This window comes from Gavia stellata, chromosome 14 (assembly GCF_030936135.1).
Source record: "Gavia stellata isolate bGavSte3 chromosome 14, bGavSte3.hap2, whole genome shotgun sequence".
Lineage (NCBI taxonomy): Eukaryota > Metazoa > Chordata > Aves > Gaviiformes > Gaviidae > Gavia > Gavia stellata.
This window is the reverse complement of record NC_082607.1, coordinates 23,154,447-23,175,258: the sequence shown is the minus strand read 5'-3', so window position 1 is coordinate 23,175,258 and position 20,812 is coordinate 23,154,447. Positions and strand designations below refer to the sequence as shown.

General features: G+C 47.3%; 2 protein-coding genes across 2 annotated transcripts; one reads left to right on the top strand and one right to left on the bottom strand.

Moving 5' to 3' along the window:
- Positions 1-2,872: 2,872 nt before the first annotated feature.
- On the bottom strand, positions 2,873-7,815 carry LOC104258750 (glutamine amidotransferase-like class 1 domain-containing protein 3, mitochondrial). The gene is made up of 4 exons (XM_009813937.2): positions 7,708-7,815; positions 5,630-5,801; positions 4,639-4,840; positions 2,873-3,065 (listed from the first exon to the last, which is right to left on the bottom strand). Exons 1-4 carry the CDS (start codon positions 7,813-7,815, stop codon positions 2,873-2,875), a joined length of 675 nt encoding a protein of 224 aa, XP_009812239.1.
- Positions 7,816-11,447: 3,632 nt separating this feature from the next.
- On the top strand, positions 11,448-19,915 carry LOC104258752 (uncharacterized). Its single transcript, XM_009813938.2, has 9 exons — positions 11,448-11,508; positions 12,267-12,380; positions 14,017-15,702; positions 16,293-16,392; positions 17,077-17,225; positions 17,397-17,509; positions 18,123-18,212; positions 19,117-19,239; positions 19,721-19,915. Exons 1-9 carry the CDS (start codon positions 11,448-11,450, stop codon positions 19,913-19,915), a joined length of 2,631 nt encoding a protein of 876 aa, XP_009812240.2.
- Positions 19,916-20,812: the final 897 nt, after the last annotated feature.

Genomic DNA, 20,812 nt, shown 5'->3' with positions numbered 1-20,812 from the left:
GAGCGGCCGGGAGCGGGTGTGCGGCTTGTTCCGAGCAGCGCTGCGGAAAGCTCCTCAGAAACGCCTCGGGCGGGGTGGGGCGTTGCTGAGGGGGACGGAGGGTGGTGGCTCTGTGGGCACCTCTGAGGAGGTTTGGAAAGGATGTAAGAAGCCTGAAGAGTTTGCTGAGAAGAGCCTCAGAAAATCGTTGCTGGCTTAGAAAACATGTCTTACACTGAGAGAATTAAACAGCTCAGTCTGTAATGATCACCGAATCCCTAAGGTTGGAAAAGACCTGTAAGACCATCAAGTCCAACCATCACCCCAACCCCACCATGCCCACTAAACCATGTCCCACAGTGCCACGTCCACACATTCCTTGAACTCCTCCAGGGATGGTGACTCCACCACCTCCCTGGGCAGCCTGTTCCCATGTTTGACCACTCTCTCAGCAAATAAATTTTTCCTAATATCCAGCCTAAACCTCCCCTGGTGCAACTTGAGGCCATTTCTCTTGTCCTGTCACTTGTCACTTGGGAGAAGAGACCAACACCCACCTCCCCACAACCCCCTTTCAGGCAGTTGTAGAGAGCGATGAGGTCTCCCCTCAGCCTCCTCTTCTCCAGACTGAACAACCCCAGCTCCCTCAGCCGCTCCTCATCAGACTTGTGCTCCAGACCCCTCACCAGCTCCGTCGCCCTTCTCTGGACACGCTCCAGCACCTCAATGTCCTTCTTGTAGTGAGGGGCCCAAAACCGAACACAGCATTTGAGGTGTGGCCTCACCAGCGCCGAGTACAGGGGCACGATCACCTCCCTACTCCCACTGACCACACCATTTCTGATACAGGCCAGGATGCCGTTGGCCTTCTTGGCCACCTGGGCACGCTGACAGCTCATCCTCAGTCAGCTGTCGACCAACACCCCCAGGTCCTTTTCTGCGGGGCAGCTTTCCAGCCACTTGTCCCCAAGTCTGTAGCATTGCATGGGGTTGTTGTGACCCAAGTGCAGGACCCGGCACTTGGCCTTGTTGAACGTCGTACAGTTGGCCTGGGCCCATGGATCCAGCCTGTCCAGATCCCTCTGCAGAGCCTTCCTGCCCTCCAGCAGATCAACACTCCCACCCAACTTGGTGTCGTCTGCAAACTTACTGAGGGAGCACTCTATCCCCTCATCCAGATCATTGATAAATATATTAAACAAGACCGGCCCCAAAACTGAGCCCTGGGGGACTCCGCTTGTGACCGGCCGCCAACTGGATTTCTCTCCATTCATCGCGACTCTCTGGGCTCGGCCATCCAGCCAGTTTTTTACCCAGCGAAGAGTGCGCCTGTCTAAGCCACAAGTCGCCAGCTTCTCCAGGAGAATACTGTGGGAGACAGTGTCGAAGGCTTTACTAAAGTCCAGGTAGACAACATCGACAGCCTTTCCCTCATCTACTAGGTGGGTCACCTGGTCATAGAAGGAGATCAGGTTGGTAAAGAACCTGTATAAGAAGAAAATAGCAGCTACCTTCTAAAAAGCTCTTGAACCTAATGGAGACAAACCTGACAGCATCCAGGGGCTGGAAGGAAGCCTCAACTATAGGAGAGAAATAAAGCATGGCTTATCTTAAATGACGTTGGTTAACTGTGAGAATGAGCTATCAAATACCAGGGCAGTGTCTCTAGGTCAAGACTGAATCCTCTCGGCAGGCTTGCTTCAGCCCAAAATAAGTTGCTGTGCTCTTTACAGCTCCTGCAGAGTGGTCAGATTACACGGATAAATGGTTCCCTCTGGCCTTAAAAACCCCTGCCTGGCCTGTTACCTGCACAACTGTGCCTGATACTGGGCTATTTTCAGTGCCTTCTGCTTGCCAGACTTTGCTATCGCCCAGCCAGTTCGCAGCTTGCCATTCAGGTTGCAGCTAGATGGGTATCTTGGCTGTCCCTGTTGCAATGCAGAATTGTTGGTTCCAGGTTGTTTCTCGGAATTTTCCTAGAGATTAGAAGGGAATGGGAATTGCAGCGCTTTCTTTGGGATGCCTAGACCTCACCCTGGACTCTTTCTGCCTAGGAGCAGTATGGAAGGCTGCTTCCAAAATAGGTCATGCTATCATAGCAGGTCTTCTGTTAATACAAGGGAAGAATTTAACCTCTTCCCATAGACCTCTTCCCCCTAGATGCTAACATTGGTTTGATTCTGCTTTCACCCATGTCATATTTATGCCCAAGTCTGGGCTCTGACAAATCGTAGCAAAACAAGTGGGGTTTGTTGCTGGTGACTTCTCCCTGTACCGTTTTCCCCACTCATTGGCTAACCAGTAGCACTAAAAGCATCTCCTAATCCAGAGTAAAAGGGAAGAATGAAAACAGAATTCAGCCCATGTAAAAAGTGTCAGGTTTTATTCAGTAGCAGAACCGTGTTCCTTCCTGTTGCCATTCATTCCTCTTTTCTGTGAGGTGGAGGTATGTGGGGAGCTTTGAAGTACCGGCAAAGATGGGTGGGTAAGGAATCTCAGAAGGGGACCAGCTCCTGTTGACACATGATAAGCACATGTCAGGTCAGCCCAGTCACGGCTGACATGACCCAGGCAATGCCTCAGCCACTCAGAACCAAAGACAGTGTCTGTATTTGAGCCCTGTGGAAAGCTGGCTTCTGCACGCCAGCTAGATGTGTGCCCACACTCCAGTTACTGCCAGCTTGCTGTCAGTAAGTGGTGTGTCCTTGGCAGAACATGACAATGCTTCCATTGCTCCGGAGTTCACCCTCCTCAGCAGCCACTAGTGGTCGGGTGGGGGGGAAGAACTCCGTTTGAGTTGCAGTTTGCCTGTTGACATGTGGGCGTAAAAGGGGAAGAACATTATCCGGGTGCCTGCACTCCAGAGAAGATGGATTCTGTGGCTTTGTGGCATTCAGGCAAGTCTGACCACTTCTTTGACCATTTTTCCAATGCCATCGTAGATCTCATGAATGGGGGCATTGCACATGAAGGCGCTGGTGGTCACCAGCTTGTTCTTCACATCCACGTGAACTTCAGTGACGTGTTTGTTCACATGCTTGCAACCAAGCTCCTTCATGGTCTCAGCAGTTTTTGCGTAAGGCCATCTACAAGAAGAGAAGAGAATAAATCCTGTGTGGGGAAGCTGTCATTACACAGAGCGATTTGATAAAGGCCTAGAGTGAGAAGTTCGTTGATTACAGAGGGATGGATGGACCAGGCTGCCCAGGGAGGTGGTTGAGTCACCATCCCTGGAGGTATTTAAAAGACGTGTGGATGAGGCGCTTGGGGACATGGTTTAGTGGTGGACTTGGCAGGGTTAGTTTTACGGTTGGACTTGATGATCTTAAAGGTCTTTTCCAACCTAAATGATCCTATGATTGTATGATTCTACAGAAAGCCTGCTCAACAGGATCCAAATCTTTTCCTGTCAGAGGAGTTTCTCTGGGACTACAGAAGCAGGAAAACCTCCAGCTTACGGTGAGTTAAAAATCTGAAGTAAAGTCAAAATAAGACCTCGATGTTCCACTACAGATGTTCCACTACTTACCTCTGCCCACTCCAGACTTTGTGTTTAGGTTTGGGGTTTTTTTTTCACCAGCTTCCCACAAGTGACATTACTTCCTAGCCCTTCCTAGCAAAAGCCATCATAGTTTCTTCCCTGCCATTGGGAGAATTCAGTCACAGCTTTCGCGTAGGAGTAAGGACAGTTTAACTCCCTCCCTCTCTTAACACCGCCAAGTCTTGTGCAACCATCCTCTTCCTACCTAGGATCTGCTTACCTTTATGAGTCAGTGGTCTGCTGTTTTTCCTACTCTGGGACCAAGAGGTGCATGAGACAGGGTGCTACATACATGGGGGAGGCAGATATAAGATTGTCTTTAAAATGAAGTGTCTTATTTTAAGCCATCAGAGTTGTGGAAAGAAGTATACAAAAATACAAACAAATCCACTGGCACAGCTTGACAGCTTGCCCTCTGGTCTGCTGCCAAATAATAAAACAATTCTTCCAGGTACTTGAAGAGTTTCAACCGTTAAGTTTTAACTGTGAAGCATTCAAAAGGGCCCTAGTTACTAAATGCTTTCCTCCAGAGGCAGCAGCTACAGCAGAGTCTCTCTGCAGCCGTGTCTGCCGGAGGTAAGAGTGTAACCGAAGGATGGCTTTTGCCATGTGCTGGAAGGAAACAAGCTCCCCTGCCCTGCTGCTGCTGCTGCTGTTTGTTCCACTGCTCCCCCCGGTATCCTCTCTCTGTGCTTTCAGGCAAGGCAAGGACAGATTCCTCCTTTCCAGAAACCTGAACGTCTTCCTGACTCAAAATCTCATTTATTCCTTTGCGATTCTCGCGGTCTCTTGTGCCCCCGTATGGTAAAGTACCCCCGTTACGGAGAACTGTAAAAAGTAAAATCACATTTCTAATTTTAACACGAGACATATGTAGAGGAATATGTAAGTGACAAGGGGTACATCAAAAATTCTGATTATTTAATTTATCAGCCAAGGTTAATTTAATAAATGCATGATGTGGATCATTCGTTCTCAGAAATAATGTTCAACTCATCACGAGACTTCAGCTATCCGGGCAGGATAGTTGAGACAGGGTGCTACGTATGTTGGGGAGGCGTTGCTGATTCTGTGATGTTCATGGTGGGATTTCATATCAGCACCCCGAGGTTACTTACTTCTCACACTCTGTGTCATGACCCACAGTCAGCTCGCACCCTGGGAAGATTTTGGCTGCCAGCACTGGGGAGATGCAGCACAGGCCAATGGGCTTTTTGGCAGCGTGGAATGCCTTCAGGACGTCCTCCACCTCTTTGGAGATGGTGCAGTTCTTGCCTTGGGTGGCCCAAGTACTCAGGTTTTTTGCCACTCCAAAGCCACCTGAGAAAAGAGAAACAGATTAGACTGAAAGATTAGTACTCCAGGGCAGGATTTTTTTCAGGTATTGGTAGAATGCTAAAATGGATTTGGTGGATGGCAGCATTTGTCCAGTGTTGATAAAAGAATTAAAACCAGACAAGCTGAACCTTTGTGAGCTGACTGCCAGGAGAGGAGACATGAAAGCACTTTTCTTGCTTCCGTACAGAACTGAAGCGGAGAGGTATCAATGCTCTGTTGGGTACTGTGTTTCACCCATGAATTCTTTTCTGAATTACGGTGGAACATGCTGAGAAATTTTCACTTGTCTCTTAATCCTTGCTCCAGGCCTAATCCATCCCCAGTGAAATCACGTGGTGATACTTTCACTGAAGATGAATTGCCAGACTGATCAAGCTTTCTGCTTTTTAGTCACCCCCTCTCTGTCCCAGCTTCTTCTTTTCCTGATAAGGAGGTGGGCATGTTGGTGAGGGAGGGGATAGTTTTACATCCAGTTAAAAAAACTCAGTAGATACTACAGAGGATATTTCAATTGGCAGTTACCTGCCCTCTCCTCTCAGGATAAGCTTCTGCATTGCCACATGCTCTTTTAAGATAAGTCCAAGCTAGCATGCCAGCGCCAGCACAGATGGAAGATGTCTGTCTTTCCAGTCCCTGCTTCCAGCCTGTCTTTTTCCCCAGTGGCTCTGCCCAGTTCCTCTCCAGCCCATGACTCCCATGTCATTCAAGACTTATTGCATATCTAAGCTGCTCCCAAGACTTTGGGCATGCAGACCCCGCACGCTGTCCTACCTGGTATGATTAGGGCATCCAGCCCCTTGACATCCAGCTTAGCTAGATCCTTGATGTTGCCTCTGGCTATTCTGGCACTTTCAACTAGCACGTTGCGCTTCTCCTGAGTTGGCTGTCCTTTCACGTGGTCCACCACGTGCATCTGGTCAACATCAGGAGCATAAACCTCTGCCTGGGGAGAGAGGGGAGAGGTCTATTATCCTTCAGTCATGTATCCTAAGCATGTTAAAGATCATAGGCAGTGAATGAAAATGCTCGAGTTACTTTCTTAGGGAAGAACTTTGCTGGTGAATGCAGTGACCTTCAGGCTCACCTGTATCTGCTACTGGCATCAGGAAGGTTATTGTTATTGTCATAGAGAGGAGAAAGAAAGAAGGGTCTTTTGTAGCTTCTGCACAGGAACATTTAACCTGACCTTAAAGGAATGAGGTGGTGTTAGGTGAAAGCAAAGAAGTTAGCCCACTGCTTGTTGTGGGGCCTGAAGTGCTGGAGAGGGAGCAGTGACTCCTTTCCTTCCTAGGAAAATGAGGTTTTCCCAAGAGCCATTGGTGAAGCCATATCTTAGAGGTTTCCATCCGCGTCCCAAGCAATCACCTTCACTGGGGCAGCCCCAGCCCTGCCCCAGCTGCCCCCACAAAGCCAGTCATCACCTATGGGTGCTGACCACCCAGCAAGCTGCTGTCAAACCAAATGCCTCCAGGTTTGTCTGGTTTGGAGAAAAGGAGGATGAGGGGCGACCTCATGGCTCTCTATGGCTTCCTGAGGAGGGAATGTGGAGAGGGAGCTGCTGAGCTCTTCTCCCTGGGATCCGGTGATAGGGTGCTTGGGAATGGCTCAAAACTCTACCAGGGGAGGTTTAGACTGGACGTTAGGAATCATTTCTTTACCGAGAGGGTGGTCAAACACTGGAACAGGCTGCCTAGAGAGGTGGTCGGTGCCGCAAGCCTGTCAGTGTTTAAGAGGCATTTGGACAATGCCCTTAACAACATGCTTTAACTTGGTCAGCCCCGAATTGGTCAGGCAGTTGGACTAGATTTTTGTAGATCCCTTCCAACTGAAATAGTCTCTTCTATTCTATTCCATGCTATGCTATGCTATGCTAATCTTTGTTCCCTTAGGCAAGCATCACCGAAAAATAAAAGGAGGGGGGTTGAAATAACGCCCGAGTTTCCTCCACTAGAGGACCCTGCCGATCAAGGGATGAGTGCAGGACGGTGCTCCGAGCCTGCCAGTTTTGGGTATGGCAGGAGGGTTGCAACTGCAGCAGCTCCGGGAGAGAAGAGGAGACAAAATTATAGACAGTGGAGAAAAGGTTTGGACAAGTCTCAGCTTTAAGCCAAACAGAGAATACACACGTTGAAGGCTTTGGAATTGGGTGAGCTGGCTCTGCAGCACATGGACATCACCACCGTGCCTTTGTATTTAATAGAACAATTCCAATTCCCAGGAGAATGGCTCTGAGCCAGATTTGTGGGTGGCTCAGAGCCGAGGGTAAAGTTACATAGGGCTTCTCTCCCTCCTCTTCCAGTCTCACAGAGTAGCTATTGTGACTAATGGCATATTAGAGCAACTGCTTGAGGGTCGCCTTTTTTACCCCTATTCAAGTTCAACTCACAAGAACTTGTCTAGTTTCAGTTATAATCTTCGGGGTTTTAAAAAGATGAATTTCAAACAGCCCAAACCAGTAGTAGTCTTTTAAACAGAAATACCAAAGCAGAAAAGAGGAAGTGCGAGCCAAAAAGAATAGAGAATGCATTTAGGAAAGTTTGTTTCAGAGTTTTTTAGACTCAACCCAGAGCACCAAGCCAATCCTCTCATATAGCAAAGCTGTGAGAGCAAAGCAGAGATGAGGGAGTTCTCCACACTCGCCGTAGCAGCTCCTACACTGTGCCGTTTGCTTTGCCTCCAGTCACTTATGCTTTGCAATTACCCTAGCAGCAACGGGGAGCTTGTGATTTGTCCGGCAAGGTGCAAAGCTCCTTAGAGACAAGTACCTTCTGCAAGAGAGAGAGATTGAAAAGCAGAGCAGGGCAAAAGGAGCCAGAGAAGGGGCAGGAGCCTGCCAGGGTGCCTCTTACCTGTGCCCCCTCCCTGCTGAGATGCACCAGCACAGCAGAAGACTCATGGATCTCACTCCCGTCGTACACCCCACAGCCAGCCAGCACGACAGCCACTCTCTTTCCCATGGTCACAACCAGAGCAGGAGGATTCCCTGGAGAGCCCCAAATTGCTGTGCATCTCTGTTCACTGCCTGGAGTCTTTTATAGCACGATCCCTCCCCCAGGAGCAGGTGGGGCCAGGAGGGCTGGGCTGAATTTTTTGCTGGCAAGAAGGTTTTATTTCCAGTGCCGCAGGCAGGGCATGTAAATATTATTTGTTTCCTCAACTGACTGCTCCCTTGCAGATCTTCTTCCCTGCACGTTGTCTCCAAAGCATCCCCAGCTGACATGACCTGTTCAACAGAGCAGCTGTGTTTTTCCTTCTCAGCTGTCGATTTTCCATTCTATTTCAGACTAAAGTACCAAAGTTTTTGCACATAAGATGGTATCAAAGGGAGCCTGCCCAGAGCAAGTATTCAAGCCAGTGCATTCCTCTCTGTGCCCCATTTTTTTAAACCCTACGCTGCATAGGCAGTCTCAGTCTTTTAACACCAAAATTTCTGTTTCCGACCTTAAAGTTCTTATCCTCATATCCCAGCAGACATTTTGCACTCAGTTGTAGTTGTTTCCTGGCCTTAGGGTCCTGAGGTTAGAAATTAATAACTTGATTCTTCATCAACAGCACCCTCTCTCCATCTGCCAGGAAAGCAGTACCAGGAATTGTCAGAGTCCTGAACTCTGTAGGGGCACACACCAGCAAGATTCACAGCATGTGATGGGGAAACTCCCTTGCTCATGCAGAGACTTGTTCTTCCTTGTCCTTGGTATGCTCACACCTGAGATGATGATGTACATATCTATTTCAGCTTTGCACTGTTGAAATAACTGTGGCCTGTTGAGGCTGTCTTGCCATTCTTCAGAGAACAAAAAACTTCATGCTGAAGAATGTTTTTCAGAGGTTATTTATGAGAAATTTTCCTTGGGTATCTATCATATTTGGAAGAGACATGAAGTACATCCCATGTATAATGAAACAGTGTTTTGGTAAGTTCATTAGTTATATCAGGCACAAGGAAGATACCCATTGCTAATGCATGTGACTTCATTTATTGCATGTATCTCTTAAAACTAGTGATATTAGGCACCACATACTCCTCGCTGCTACCCACACAAGCAGGAACAAAAGGCACGTGAGAAAGGACTTGCAGTCCAGCTCATCTAACACAGGCTTTTTCTTTCTGGTACTTTTATTACCCAGAACAGTAATTAAACTGTGAGTTATGTGTGGAAAACACCCAAAGCCTTTTCACTGCTGTTTGTTTTGGTATCTAAGGTATTCTAACTGTGGTTTAGAAATTTATTATTTCCTCTTGCATGAAAAAACAGCTGAATCATGCTGCAACTTGAACAGATAGTTTCTTCCTCCTTCAACTGGTTAGAGAGTAGTCCCGTTAATGATGGAACAAAGATAGCCAGAGGCTGATGATTTAAACAAACTTACTGCTTGCTGCAAACCACATAATTTAGCTCTGCCTGTTGCAAACTGACTAAGCTGGTTCCCTTTACTGATATAATTGGTTAGGTGTAACTGGACAAACCAGGCTTGTTCCAGTGCTTGCTTCCTCATGTAATAAGATCTATCTCAATAGACACAATGAACCTAAAGATCTATCTGCAATGGACATATTCTTGATAAATAACACTTTTCAGCTGAGTTATTCCATTCTGTGTGGGAATGTCTGCACACATTTATTACGGTAGAGACATTGGGCTTTAATATTAACACCTTGCTTTAATCTGCATTAATATGCTAGTGAAGATGAGTGTGAAGGAACCCTTTTGCCTCAAAGCTCTTCATGAAGGGTGAAGACAGTTAAAGATAACTGTCCTCTAAAGCACTGAAGAAACCAGAAAAGTTTGGGAACCATTACAGGGATCCAGCTGCACAATGGAAGCATGCCATCATGCTCCAGCTGGCTCAGAGAGCGGGAGGAGCAGGGTCCTTTGACATTATCTGTGGACCCTGACAGTCTGCAGCTGTTCTGGATGCTGCTATGGATCTAATGCCTCTTGGATGATCCTGGAGGCCTGTCTTTGATCTCCAGTCTGTGCAACTCTAAGTTCCACTTCCAACAGCTTTTCTGTCCTCTAGACCTGGCTGTGGAGCATGACTTATGGGGGAACATAGAGCAGGATTTGTCAAGAGGAACATCACACCTTGCTACTGTAAGTCCTCTGCAGAGTCATCCTTGACCAGCCCAGTGGTATCATTGTGAAGCTCTTTACACTGTTCCGCATCTTTTACCTTGTCAAGAGGCTGAGAGTGGAATTTGCTTTAACTGGGGCTGATGGGAACCGGAGCTGAGTCCTTCACCGGAATAAGTCTTACACTGGTCCACTGCACACAAACAAAACGATGGAGGTATGTACATAAGCGCAGGCAAGTGTTGCGCCTGTTTTCCATCAAAGCTCTGTTAGCTTTCACAGATCAGTTCTCTGCCTAATTCCCACTTGACGTGTGACCCAACATGATCCTGAGGCTAGTGTCCACTGCTTTCCGCAGCCTCTCCTCCGTTGGTAAAGACCTTTATGCCCTGATCACATATTCTCCATGGGAAGCAGTAAGAAGCTGTGAATAGGTCCTTCATGTCACCTTTGGGATACAGAAGTGATCATGGCAATGACTGATACCCATGTCACCTTTGAGATACAGCAGTGATCATGGCAACGACTGATACCCATGTCACCTTTGGGATACAGCAGCGAACATGGCAACGACTGATACCCATGTCACCTTTGGGATACAGCAGCGATCATGGCAATGACGGATACCCATGTCACCTTTGGGATACAGCAGCGATCATGGCAATGACAGATACCCATGTCACCTTTGGGATACAGCAGCGATCATGGCAATGATGGATACCCATGTCACCTTTGGGATACAGCAGTGATCATGGCAATGACTGATACCCGCTCACTGCCTGCACACTTCTCCTGGAAAGCTGGCAAGGCTCCTCTAGATTTATCCTCACACTGATGGTCACCAGCCTGCATGTTTGTGTTGACACCTCGCTCATGAAAACCACTTAGGAGGAGTTCCCTGTGAGTGTGCGCAGGAAGGCTGGATTAGATAGATGTGGAGTGACACATGGACAGAAGTCACCTTTAAGGGAATGGCACTGAATCTGCTGGGTTTGCCCAGCACAGGACAGTGGTGCCAGACATTCATAGCTGTGACAGGGACAAACAGTAGGACCATGGCCAATGTTAGGAGAAATAACCGGTCCCCAAGGAGCTCCTCAGCTTGCAAAGTACTTGTTTGCTCCAGCAAGATGGATTCTTTAAAAAAACCTTAATTTTAACCGGTGTAATTTCCTCACTGGCAGTAGCAAAAAGGCAGTAATAGTAATAAACCCTCAGCGTTATTTTTCAAGTGTCTTTCTTAACAAGGGTTAATCAACAGTAAAATTAACAGGCCCCTGGAGGGAGCTACCAGCAGTCCATGCTGACTCACAGACTGAAATTTATTGCAGCAAGGAACTCGTTTGCATTTCCTCGCGCATGCAGAAGGGAACACTAACAGAAGATGTTTGTAGGGAAAAGGGGTGGAGAGCAGGGAGGAACGCAGGCCAGTGAAGTTGGTTTGGTTATAAAGAGCTAGGGAGGAAAGAGAGGCAGCATTTCAGCCTGCATCTGGGTCTTCAGCGGACTCTGCGATGGCAGACAGAAAAGCTGAGTCACTGCATTCCTCCATAGGGCTCTTGGGCATTTCCGCAGGTAGGGATCGAGTCTTCTTGGCATGGAAGATGGGGTTGGGACTAGCTTTCATGGACAACCCCTTTTTGAAAGGGGGCTAAAGAGTCTGCTTATTCTGAATCTTCTCTGCCTGGGTAAAGCTCTTAGATCCAGAGATCCCTGTGCCTGTTTCAGCAGCCAACAAAATATTTGTCTTGGCTTTAAAGTGCTGGCCTGAACTTTTGTACTTGATCCATCCTGGGTGGGAAGCAACTCAAAACTCTTTGGTAGTCATTTTCAGAAAGGATCTTTATTTGGATGCACTTCCCTCTCTTTTTCTTTTCTAGCCGTTTTCCCTGCAGCTCCGTTTTCTGTGTTCACTCCCTTTCATTTGCTCCTTCTTTGCGTTTCATCTCTCTGAGTGCTGCCCCTTGTCATTTTTAGGCTCATTTTCTGTAGGCACAAGGCTTATGTGATCATCTGTAGAGTGTGCGTGCGTCTGTCTGCCTTTTGTGTAATTGGTATGGGAGAGCTGGTTTTTACTTTTATCTGACAATGGGGGAGCACTCTCAAACATGATTAAGTTCAGGTTTCTTAAAACTAGGCACCCAGAAAGAGATTAGACCTTGGACACAAACCAGGTTACAACACCCCCCCCAGCTCCTTAGGTTTCATTATTTTCAGATCATGTACTGCTATTTTTTCTCTATTCCCTGTTCTTGCCACTCTGGTTCTTTCCTGTTTTTTTGGGCAAAGTTTACAAGCTCTTTCTTGTTTTCCACCTCCCTTGTCACACACAGGATCACTCTTGCTGGCAGTGCATTTCTACAGTTTACCCAGAGCAGCCCCTCTGATCCCCAGCACAGCTCTAGGAGTCCTTCTGTTGATTTTATCATCTCTTCTGGCATATGCAGGTAAGACTCGGAGGACGGCCAGCTTCAGGGCCTCCCCCTTCTATAGCTTTGCATGTATTTGGTCTGTTTTGCCAACGAGTTTATACAAACCGTGGCAGCCTTGCCAGACCACTGATTCACTCTCCTAGAGGAGTATGTCAGCACAGCAAGTTTTTCCTATATAGGCAACCAAAGAAATCAACGTTAGTTTTGGACAAACGCTTTACCAGGATCTCTGAGAGTTTTAACAGACTGAATACATGATTTCTCTAAAAATGGTTCCCAGGCTTTCTGAGAGTACTTTAGGTATCCATGGACTGAAATGGCATCTCGATGTGTAAATGCCAAGAGATCTACTTATCAGAGAGAAAAAATCACTGGCTATAGCAAAGTCCACACTTTTTAGAATGAATGCTGAGTTATTTCTCCTTTTTAACTCGGAGGAATGAGGACATGAAGATCCAAGATTTGATGTTGGTATTTGTTTCCTCTACAAAGCAGACAGCTTGGGAGAGACACTACATGTTTTAACCCATAAAACATAGGTCCACCTCTTCTCTCACTCAGTGGTGGCGTGAAGCATTAGTAGAAAGCACTTAGAAGCGGCTGTATTGATGGGACCGTATGGAATGGACCACTGGGCAGGTGATGTTTCACAGTTGGTGGGAATCAACAGCCTCCTACCAAGGGCAGGAATTTCTGTGCTCCCTTGCTCCAAGAGATGCATACTTGTGTGATTACAGTCCTCTGTAGCTTGGGGACTCATTCAGCAGAGCTCTTGCTTCCCTTCCCAACCTGAGTCTGGCTCACAAAGCTGTATCAGTTTGAGGAAGAAATGAAGCATAGGTCTATTACAAAGTTCCAGCTTGGAAGCAAGCTTTCAGGTCTATCCGAGCTGATCAGTATCCTCACATTGTGAGGTGAGAAAGCATGGCAGTAAAAATAAGGTACATTATGATGTTGTTTGGGGGTAGTAGGTGGGTTTCATTCAACTTGAAGTATTTTAAATCAAGGTCTTTGTCATTTTGGGGATCAGGATACCGAACAGGATAGTTCTTGAGAAGGAATGAGTTTTGCAGTCCTATGCTTCTGTCTTCTGAGAAGGCCCGATTATTTATGGGGGGATCCAGCAGGTTGTATGACACTTGTGGTTCAAACATTGGACCTGACAGCTTACAACAGGAACAAAACAAACCACCAGGCAACCCAGAAGAAAGAGGTGTCAGGACTTGATTTGCATTAATCTATTATGGTTTTGTTCTTGAGTCTTGTAGGCATCATGAGGAAGATAAGACAATGGCTTGCTGAACCTCGACTTCATTAGGGTAAACTGTGTGCCAGGCCTGGTACAGTATTTAGTTGAAGGAACTTAAGTACTTTGAGCTCACCTCAGGCATTCTGATGAACACAAAGCATTGTGCTGATGGAGCGTTTACAGTCATGTCTACACAATGTAATGGGGTGTGGTGCAGTCCTACCCAAACTCGTGATAGCTCTGTCTAGCATCATGCAGGACCTGTGCAGCTCCATGCTAGCACCCTGATCGTGCTTCCAACACACCATATGCCTATAGCACAGCTGCCTGTCCTAACTACCGCTTTCCATAACCTACTGTCTCGAAATCACAGTTCTGTCTCTGTTGTCATTTGTTTCACAGGAATTCGGAGAAGCCTAAGAAATGCCTGCCTGTTCTTGTCTCTCTGCCTGACCATCTCAGTGTTCTGGTGCGGCTATGGAGTGGTCTTCATCCTGGGAGGGCAAGGAGTTTTGAACGACACTGGTGATTTCCGCAATGCCTTGGTGCCTGGCCTGGTCACGTTTACTTTGGCACTACTCATTATTGCAGTGGTGGGCTTCCTTTGCAGAGAGGTCATCCTAGCTATGATTGCTTCTGCTGTCTCACTTGCCAGTGCTCATGAAGTTGCCATGCGTTATAGCACGGCTTTCGGTTCCTCGGCTGTGGCTTGCAATTATATGATTGTCTGCTTGGTTGGTGGTTATTTTGCTCTGGGAAGGATTCTCTATTTCCTAACCAAAGAAAAAATTGCCCTCCCTGGCACAGATCTGGCCAAGAAAAAGACCCGTGAACAGATCCAATCCACCAGTGGCAGCATGAATCACTTTGCAGTCACCGGTCTGATCCTGAACATGCTGTCTGCCAGTGTCTTTGGCTGTAGGCTCCTGGGCGTCACTGGCAAACTATTTATCGGTCAAGTGCCCTGGCTGTGGGCAGCTGGGATCTACCAGATTGGCATCTGCATTTTATCATACCGTGCAATGGATGCTCTAATGGCTACGTTCTTTGGTTTCACTTCCATCCTGAAATTTGCTGGAGGCTATTGCCTTCTGTACCCAATCTGGCAACCAGAGGAACCATCTTTCCCTACTCCATTCCTGGTGGTTTTCTCAATTCTTTTTCTTGTCTTGGCTCTTTTTCTCACTCTTAAGAGCCCAGTGGATGGCCTGTATTTGCTGTTTTATGTGGCCTACTGCATTGCATTAGCTTGCCGTCCCAAGGGATTTTTTGAAGGTGGACCCCAAGGTGTGGATGTGGCCATCTTTGTGGCCTCAGCCTTGATGACTCTAATTCACCTGTACAATGTGAAAGCGAGTGCCAAGATCCCAACAGGGAGGGGTGCTGTGAAGGCCCTACTTGCTCGCAGCAGTTTTTTGAAGCTTCGTGAAGGGGCAAACCTTCACGCTCCCTACCTAGGGTATTCCAAGTATGCAGATGCAGATGTACTTGGCTATGCATGCAGTGTCCTCGCTTCTTTTGCTATAACAATGACAGGGGACCCCCAGGCTCCACTTGCTACTGTTGTAATTCCATGGGTAGTGGTAGCCGGTGGGATTCTTAAGCTTCTAGGCGGCTCAGTGGCCTTTGCCCGGGGTAAAACCTTGGAGAGCAGTGCCTTCATTCTCTATGCTGTCATGTGGATCATTTGGGGCTTGACAAGATATGGTGGCCTCTATGGCACTACCAGAAGCTTCCACACAGCAGTAGGCATCATTGCATTCATGCTCTTCAATGGCTTCATTGTCTTCTGCACACTCTTCTTGAACATCGCCTGGTTCTTCTACTCCCTCACTTTCTTGCTCATTGCCGTCAGCTTCTTGCTGGATGCCATCCATGCTCTTCCAGCTGGCTATGACATTGCTGCCACTCTCATCTTTGGTCTGGTCAGCTTTTACTGCTTCCTGTCTGCCCTTTTCAACAGCGTCTTTGAGGGTTCCTGCTTACCAATGGGTAGGCCCATTGTGCAGCTTAGTGGTGTGGGGGGAGGAAAGACCAAGTGCCTTCACCTGCCTGCCAGGAAAGCTTCCTCAGTCAAGAGAATTGCAGGTAAGGGAAACACATAGGGCATAATGTGGGGGTGGAGGGTAAATTCTGGGAGGTTTTGTAGCAGAACATTATTAAAAGAACATTTTTCCAATCCAAATGTGGAAACCATGATAATCAGATGACATTTTGATGAAGCGGGTTAAGTTACAAGAGTCATTAGAAGATAAATACACCATGGGGGAAATAGGACCGATTCCTTGACAGGAGCTGGGTTTAGCAGTCAATTTGTTGCTGTCCCTCCTGTATCATATCCCCGTCTGCTCATCCAATCTGAGAAACATGAATCCTCCAGGCTGGGGGTACCACTGAAAGCTTTGTACAGAGAAAGCAGGGCAAATACGTGGTGCTTGCTCTCTGTGCAGGGCTGAATGACTTCTGGCCCTGATGAATGTGGCCCAGAACTCCCCTAAATGACAGATCTCCTCTTGGATGAATACTAGAAAATGCACTGCCAGAGGAAATGCTTTGTTAGTTGGGAAAAGGAGATGAGAGCACCGAATTGGCTGCTTTGTCTGTGACAGCTCTTCCATGAATTACAGCCCCTCACTTCTAGTCACTCAAGGGGTTCTGCCCTGTTCACATGCCAACAGATATCCTGAAGAATGGAGGGACTTGCGGCATCCCCACAGATACTGTGTACGTGCTTGTGGCAGCCTGTAATCGACCTGATGCTGTGGAGAAAGCTCACCAGTAAGTATTTGTCTTGCTGCCCTGGTGAGGGCTTCCTTGGCTAGTCTAAAGAAGCCTCTAGGACTTATAGCTGCTACTGAGTACTGGCTACAGCAACCATCGAGAGCAATGAGACACAGCTTAGCCTTCATGGGAACAACAAGGTGATGAGCCTGGGGGAGAAGATCTGAATGAGGAAAGGAGACAGTTGAGCTGGAATTGTCTTCTAGGATATTGAAGGCTCCTGGCAGGTGATGGAGCCAGGTAGCTTGGGTATCACAAGGAAACCCAAAGAAGTGGCAAATGGGGCAGAGGATTATTGTACACCTTTGTAGGTACATATTGTCACAACCAAAACGCCTCTCATGTCTAAGAAACGCCTCTAGCTGTACTTCCGTCAGCAGCTGGGACCCCTCATATTGGTGGGGTTTCCTCAGAACTCAGGCAATTGGGACTCCTACCCATTGCTACACAAGAAACTAAAACCTTGATTTGGAGTAGACATTCCTGATTGGGAATAGTCATTAATGTCCCTTTCTGTCAGGTCATCTGTTGAACAGGCTTACTTTTACTACAGACTGGTGACCTGGGGCAGAGCCTACACACCTTGTCTTAACTATAGGCCTTGTCAACACTATTTCCTTCTCAGCTTGAATTTTAATCCCCATCTTATTTCCAGGCTCATTTTTCTTGCCTCCTTTCCAGCTCCAAGCGCCAGGCTCAGGATCGGCCCATGTCACTCTGGATTTCTAGCCTAAAGCAACTGGAACCTGCGAAGCATTTGTTCACTCCCCTCCTCTGGGACTTCATGAAGGCTGCCTGGCCATCTCCTATTAGCTTGGTGATTCCCAGAGGTGAGGAAATACTGTTACTTCCAAGCTCTGTGGAGACCTTTGGCTTTGAAACTCCAACTTTAAGTCCCGCATCCCTGCAACGCCACGTGTTCCGTGGCGATATTTCTGGTAAGATCATTGTGTTCCGACTGATGTAGGTCCATAAGTGCCGTGTGACTCTTCCTTGTGCAGGTGAATGGGTGGACTTCCTGGGAATGAAGGACTCTGCTAAATACGTCGGTACCCCTCAGAGCATTGCCGTACGCATTCCTGACTGCTCTGTCACCACACACCTCATCGACTTGGTGAGTGGCCAGAGCACACTCATCCCAGCAGTGCTGGTGACTGGACCTTGCCATTCCACTGTCTCGGGAGCAGGCTTGGTGCCAGCCACTAGCGCCCAGGTCCTCTGGCCTGCTGGAGGGGAGCGGGATAGTGATTTTATTGCAGAAAAGAGGGTAAAAGGTATAACCGCCAGGTCAGCAAGCCAGAAAATATGTAATTAACAGACACTTTATCTGATTTCCTACATAGAACACTTCTGTTGCAAGCACGGGCTTATCTGAAGCCGGAATAACTTCAGAAGGTCCAGAATGTGGCCAGAGGAACTGTGATACCCTGCATGTTCTGCTCATTTCTAGGACAGACATTGTAGGTCTTTGGCAATTGCTGTTGCTGGAAAACAAAATGTTCTTTCCTAATCAACATCAGTGAACCCCAATTCAGCAGGGCGTTAGTCACTCGTACACAGATTTGATGGGACCGTAGTTGCCTACAAAATAGGTGTCCCTACCTGGGTGAGCCATGCTGAGCTCTCCTTAGAGTCACAGAGACTCACGAGTGAACTTCAGCGTTAAGTCATCTGTTTTATACAGCAAAACCTGCTCAGAGCTTTTATTCCCACTTTTCTGTCACCAGGTTGGCCCCATTGTGGTCACGTCAGCTAACCCAACAGGAGAGGCAGACACAACACACCACAACCAAGTTTATGCCAAGCTGGGAGATAAGGTAATTGAGGCTCTGTGTCTTCATTCCGGTGGGTCCCAAAAGATGTGGGGATGGAAGAATGTGACCACTTTGTTTCCAGTAGACAAATCAATAAATGATATCAAGAATCTGGGAAAGCATCTAATTAAAAAAATCTCATGGATGCTCCTCACATTGGTGTCATAGTGAAAGAACAGTGTAAAAAACAGAACTTGGTGGTAAACCAAAATTCTTCTGATTTATACAGTATAGTTATAGCTTGGCGATGTGAGTTAGTTCATCTTCCAACAGAGAATGATATGAGCAACAAAAAAATGCTTCTTTGCTTACAAGCAATAAAACCACTGATGCCTGAATGCGCCAGGGCTCCAGCTGGCGTTGAGCTGTCAGAACACAGGGGATTCCCATCTAAAGCTGAAGCTGGTCTAAAACTGGTGCCAAAGCTCTAAAATGTTCCTGGCTTTTACAACTTTCATAAGTTCCGGAAGTACAATGGCCATGGCCATGCAAATGTCTGTCTTTCATTTCACTGCTAAATCCTGAGTGTACTACATTTTGCATATCCTTGGTGGCTTATGTGAGGGCCGTTTTAAACAAAAGGTGGTACAAATCTTCCACCTCTAACTCCTCAAAAAATTGATTTTCTACAGATTTGCTTTGTGGATGGGACTTCTTCAAAGCTCCTCAGCTGATGTAAACCTGTCTTTGCTGTACTGCTGATCTACACCCCATAGGGCGCTCTCTCTCTTTGCTTTTATTAAGTACATTAATTAATAATTCAGCCCTTAGTTAGTGTCAGTACAGTGGGGTAGGAAGGAGCAGAGTTGCCTTTGATAATAGTTACCTGCTGTTGAGAGAGGGAAACTGCCCTCTCTTTTCCCAAGCGCCTGAGGGGAACTTGGTGTGAACGTCTGTTGCTCTTCAGGTGGATGCAGTTCTTTGTGATGGGCCTTCTCCAGAGAACATTGCCTCCACCGTTGTGGACTGCACCAAAATCGACAGTGGAAACATAGGATTCTTCAGAGTCGGTATCATCCCCAAGTCTCAGGTAAAATTAATCTTGATTTTATTTCTGCTCCCTTTCTCCATCTCCGTTAAGTGGGTTTCAGACTGAGGGTCTCCTAGTTCCATAAGGAGCTGAAGAAATCTGTGATAGCATGAGGAGTTATCATAGGGTGGTGTGAAAGAGCAGGAAAACAGAGCTCCCTTTTGCCTGTGTCCTGATCCTGCCTCCGGACCACCATTGCACCTCTCTGTGCCAAGCACGTTGCTGGGGAACGTGCGAGGTGAGACTGATTCGTTCACGGAAAGAGCTCTGAGATCCAAGGCCATGGGCCTCCATGGGGCAGGCTCTCCATTGACACCTGTCCCAGAGACCTCTGAGCAGACAGAAATGCTTAGCGTAATCTCAAGGCTGAGCCTAGACACGTAGCTTGAAAGAGAATAGGGCATTATTTCAATAGCTGGAGAAGAAATTAGTGCTTTCCCCTAATTACTAACCCACTCACGGCTGTGTTGACTAATTCCAGGTGCTGCAGATACTGGAGCAGGTGCAGAAGAAACACACATTGGTTCCTAACAGTGGCACTTGCACCACAAAAGGCCAGGAAGAAGATCCGAATCGTAGCCATGCTGTGCACAATGGGGTGGGCATGGCTGCCTTGGAAGAGACAGTGCCGGCACAGTGCCCCGATGATGGCTGCGAGAATCACACTCGCTTCTGACTCCCGTGCAGGTCAAGCAGTTACGTGCTCGCTAGGAAGGTGTTTGCTGGAAAATGACATAGAGGTCAAATTGGGGAATGGGAGAGGTTTCCCAGCTGCAGGGGTGACTTATTCACCTTTCTATGGATACTGCTAAAATATCCCAGTGCAGAGCTGACTGACAAACCACAGTCACCCAGAAGTAAAATTTTCACTTACGGAGACAACCAGCTTTCACTGAAAATCAGACATGACCAAAGAAGGTGTTACATCACTGACAGACTGGCCCCGGAGTAACAGAGCTTTTTTGCTTTCACTGGGAGTTAACACCTTCAGTTTGGGGCACAGAGTAACATGAAGTGTGTCATAATTACATGTAGGGGGAAAAACACTGCATGAAACTTGAAGCGGGAGAGGGAGAAGGGAAGATGTGTTCAGGTACTGTGCTGGTGAATACAATGGACTTTCTAAAATAGGTGAGGCAAAGCATGGCCTCAGGAGCTGGGGCCATCTTCTGATATGTCTTCTCAAAAAGGAGGTCACAGAACCCAACACTAAAAAGAAATGCCATTATCTGAGATACCATTTTCTGTATTTCACAGTCAGTGTGAGGGTGGAATTACCATTTCAATGACTCCAATGATAGCTCCTTAGAAGTGCTGGAGCATTACAGAAGACCCTCCCTTCCCATGTTATCTCATGCCAAGTATGAATTTCAGGAGAATCGTCTGCACTGCGTTGGAGGATGCTAGAAGCTGGTCTCTTGCCTTATAGCATAACTGTACACATCTCATGTGTTTCCTCCAGAGTGCAGATTTAGTGCAGAGTGGTAGCTGCTGACCAGGAGGAGGTGAAAAGAAGTTTCAAACCAACGTGAGGAGTTTTCCTTGGCAAAGACTGCACAGCTGTGCAGTTAGT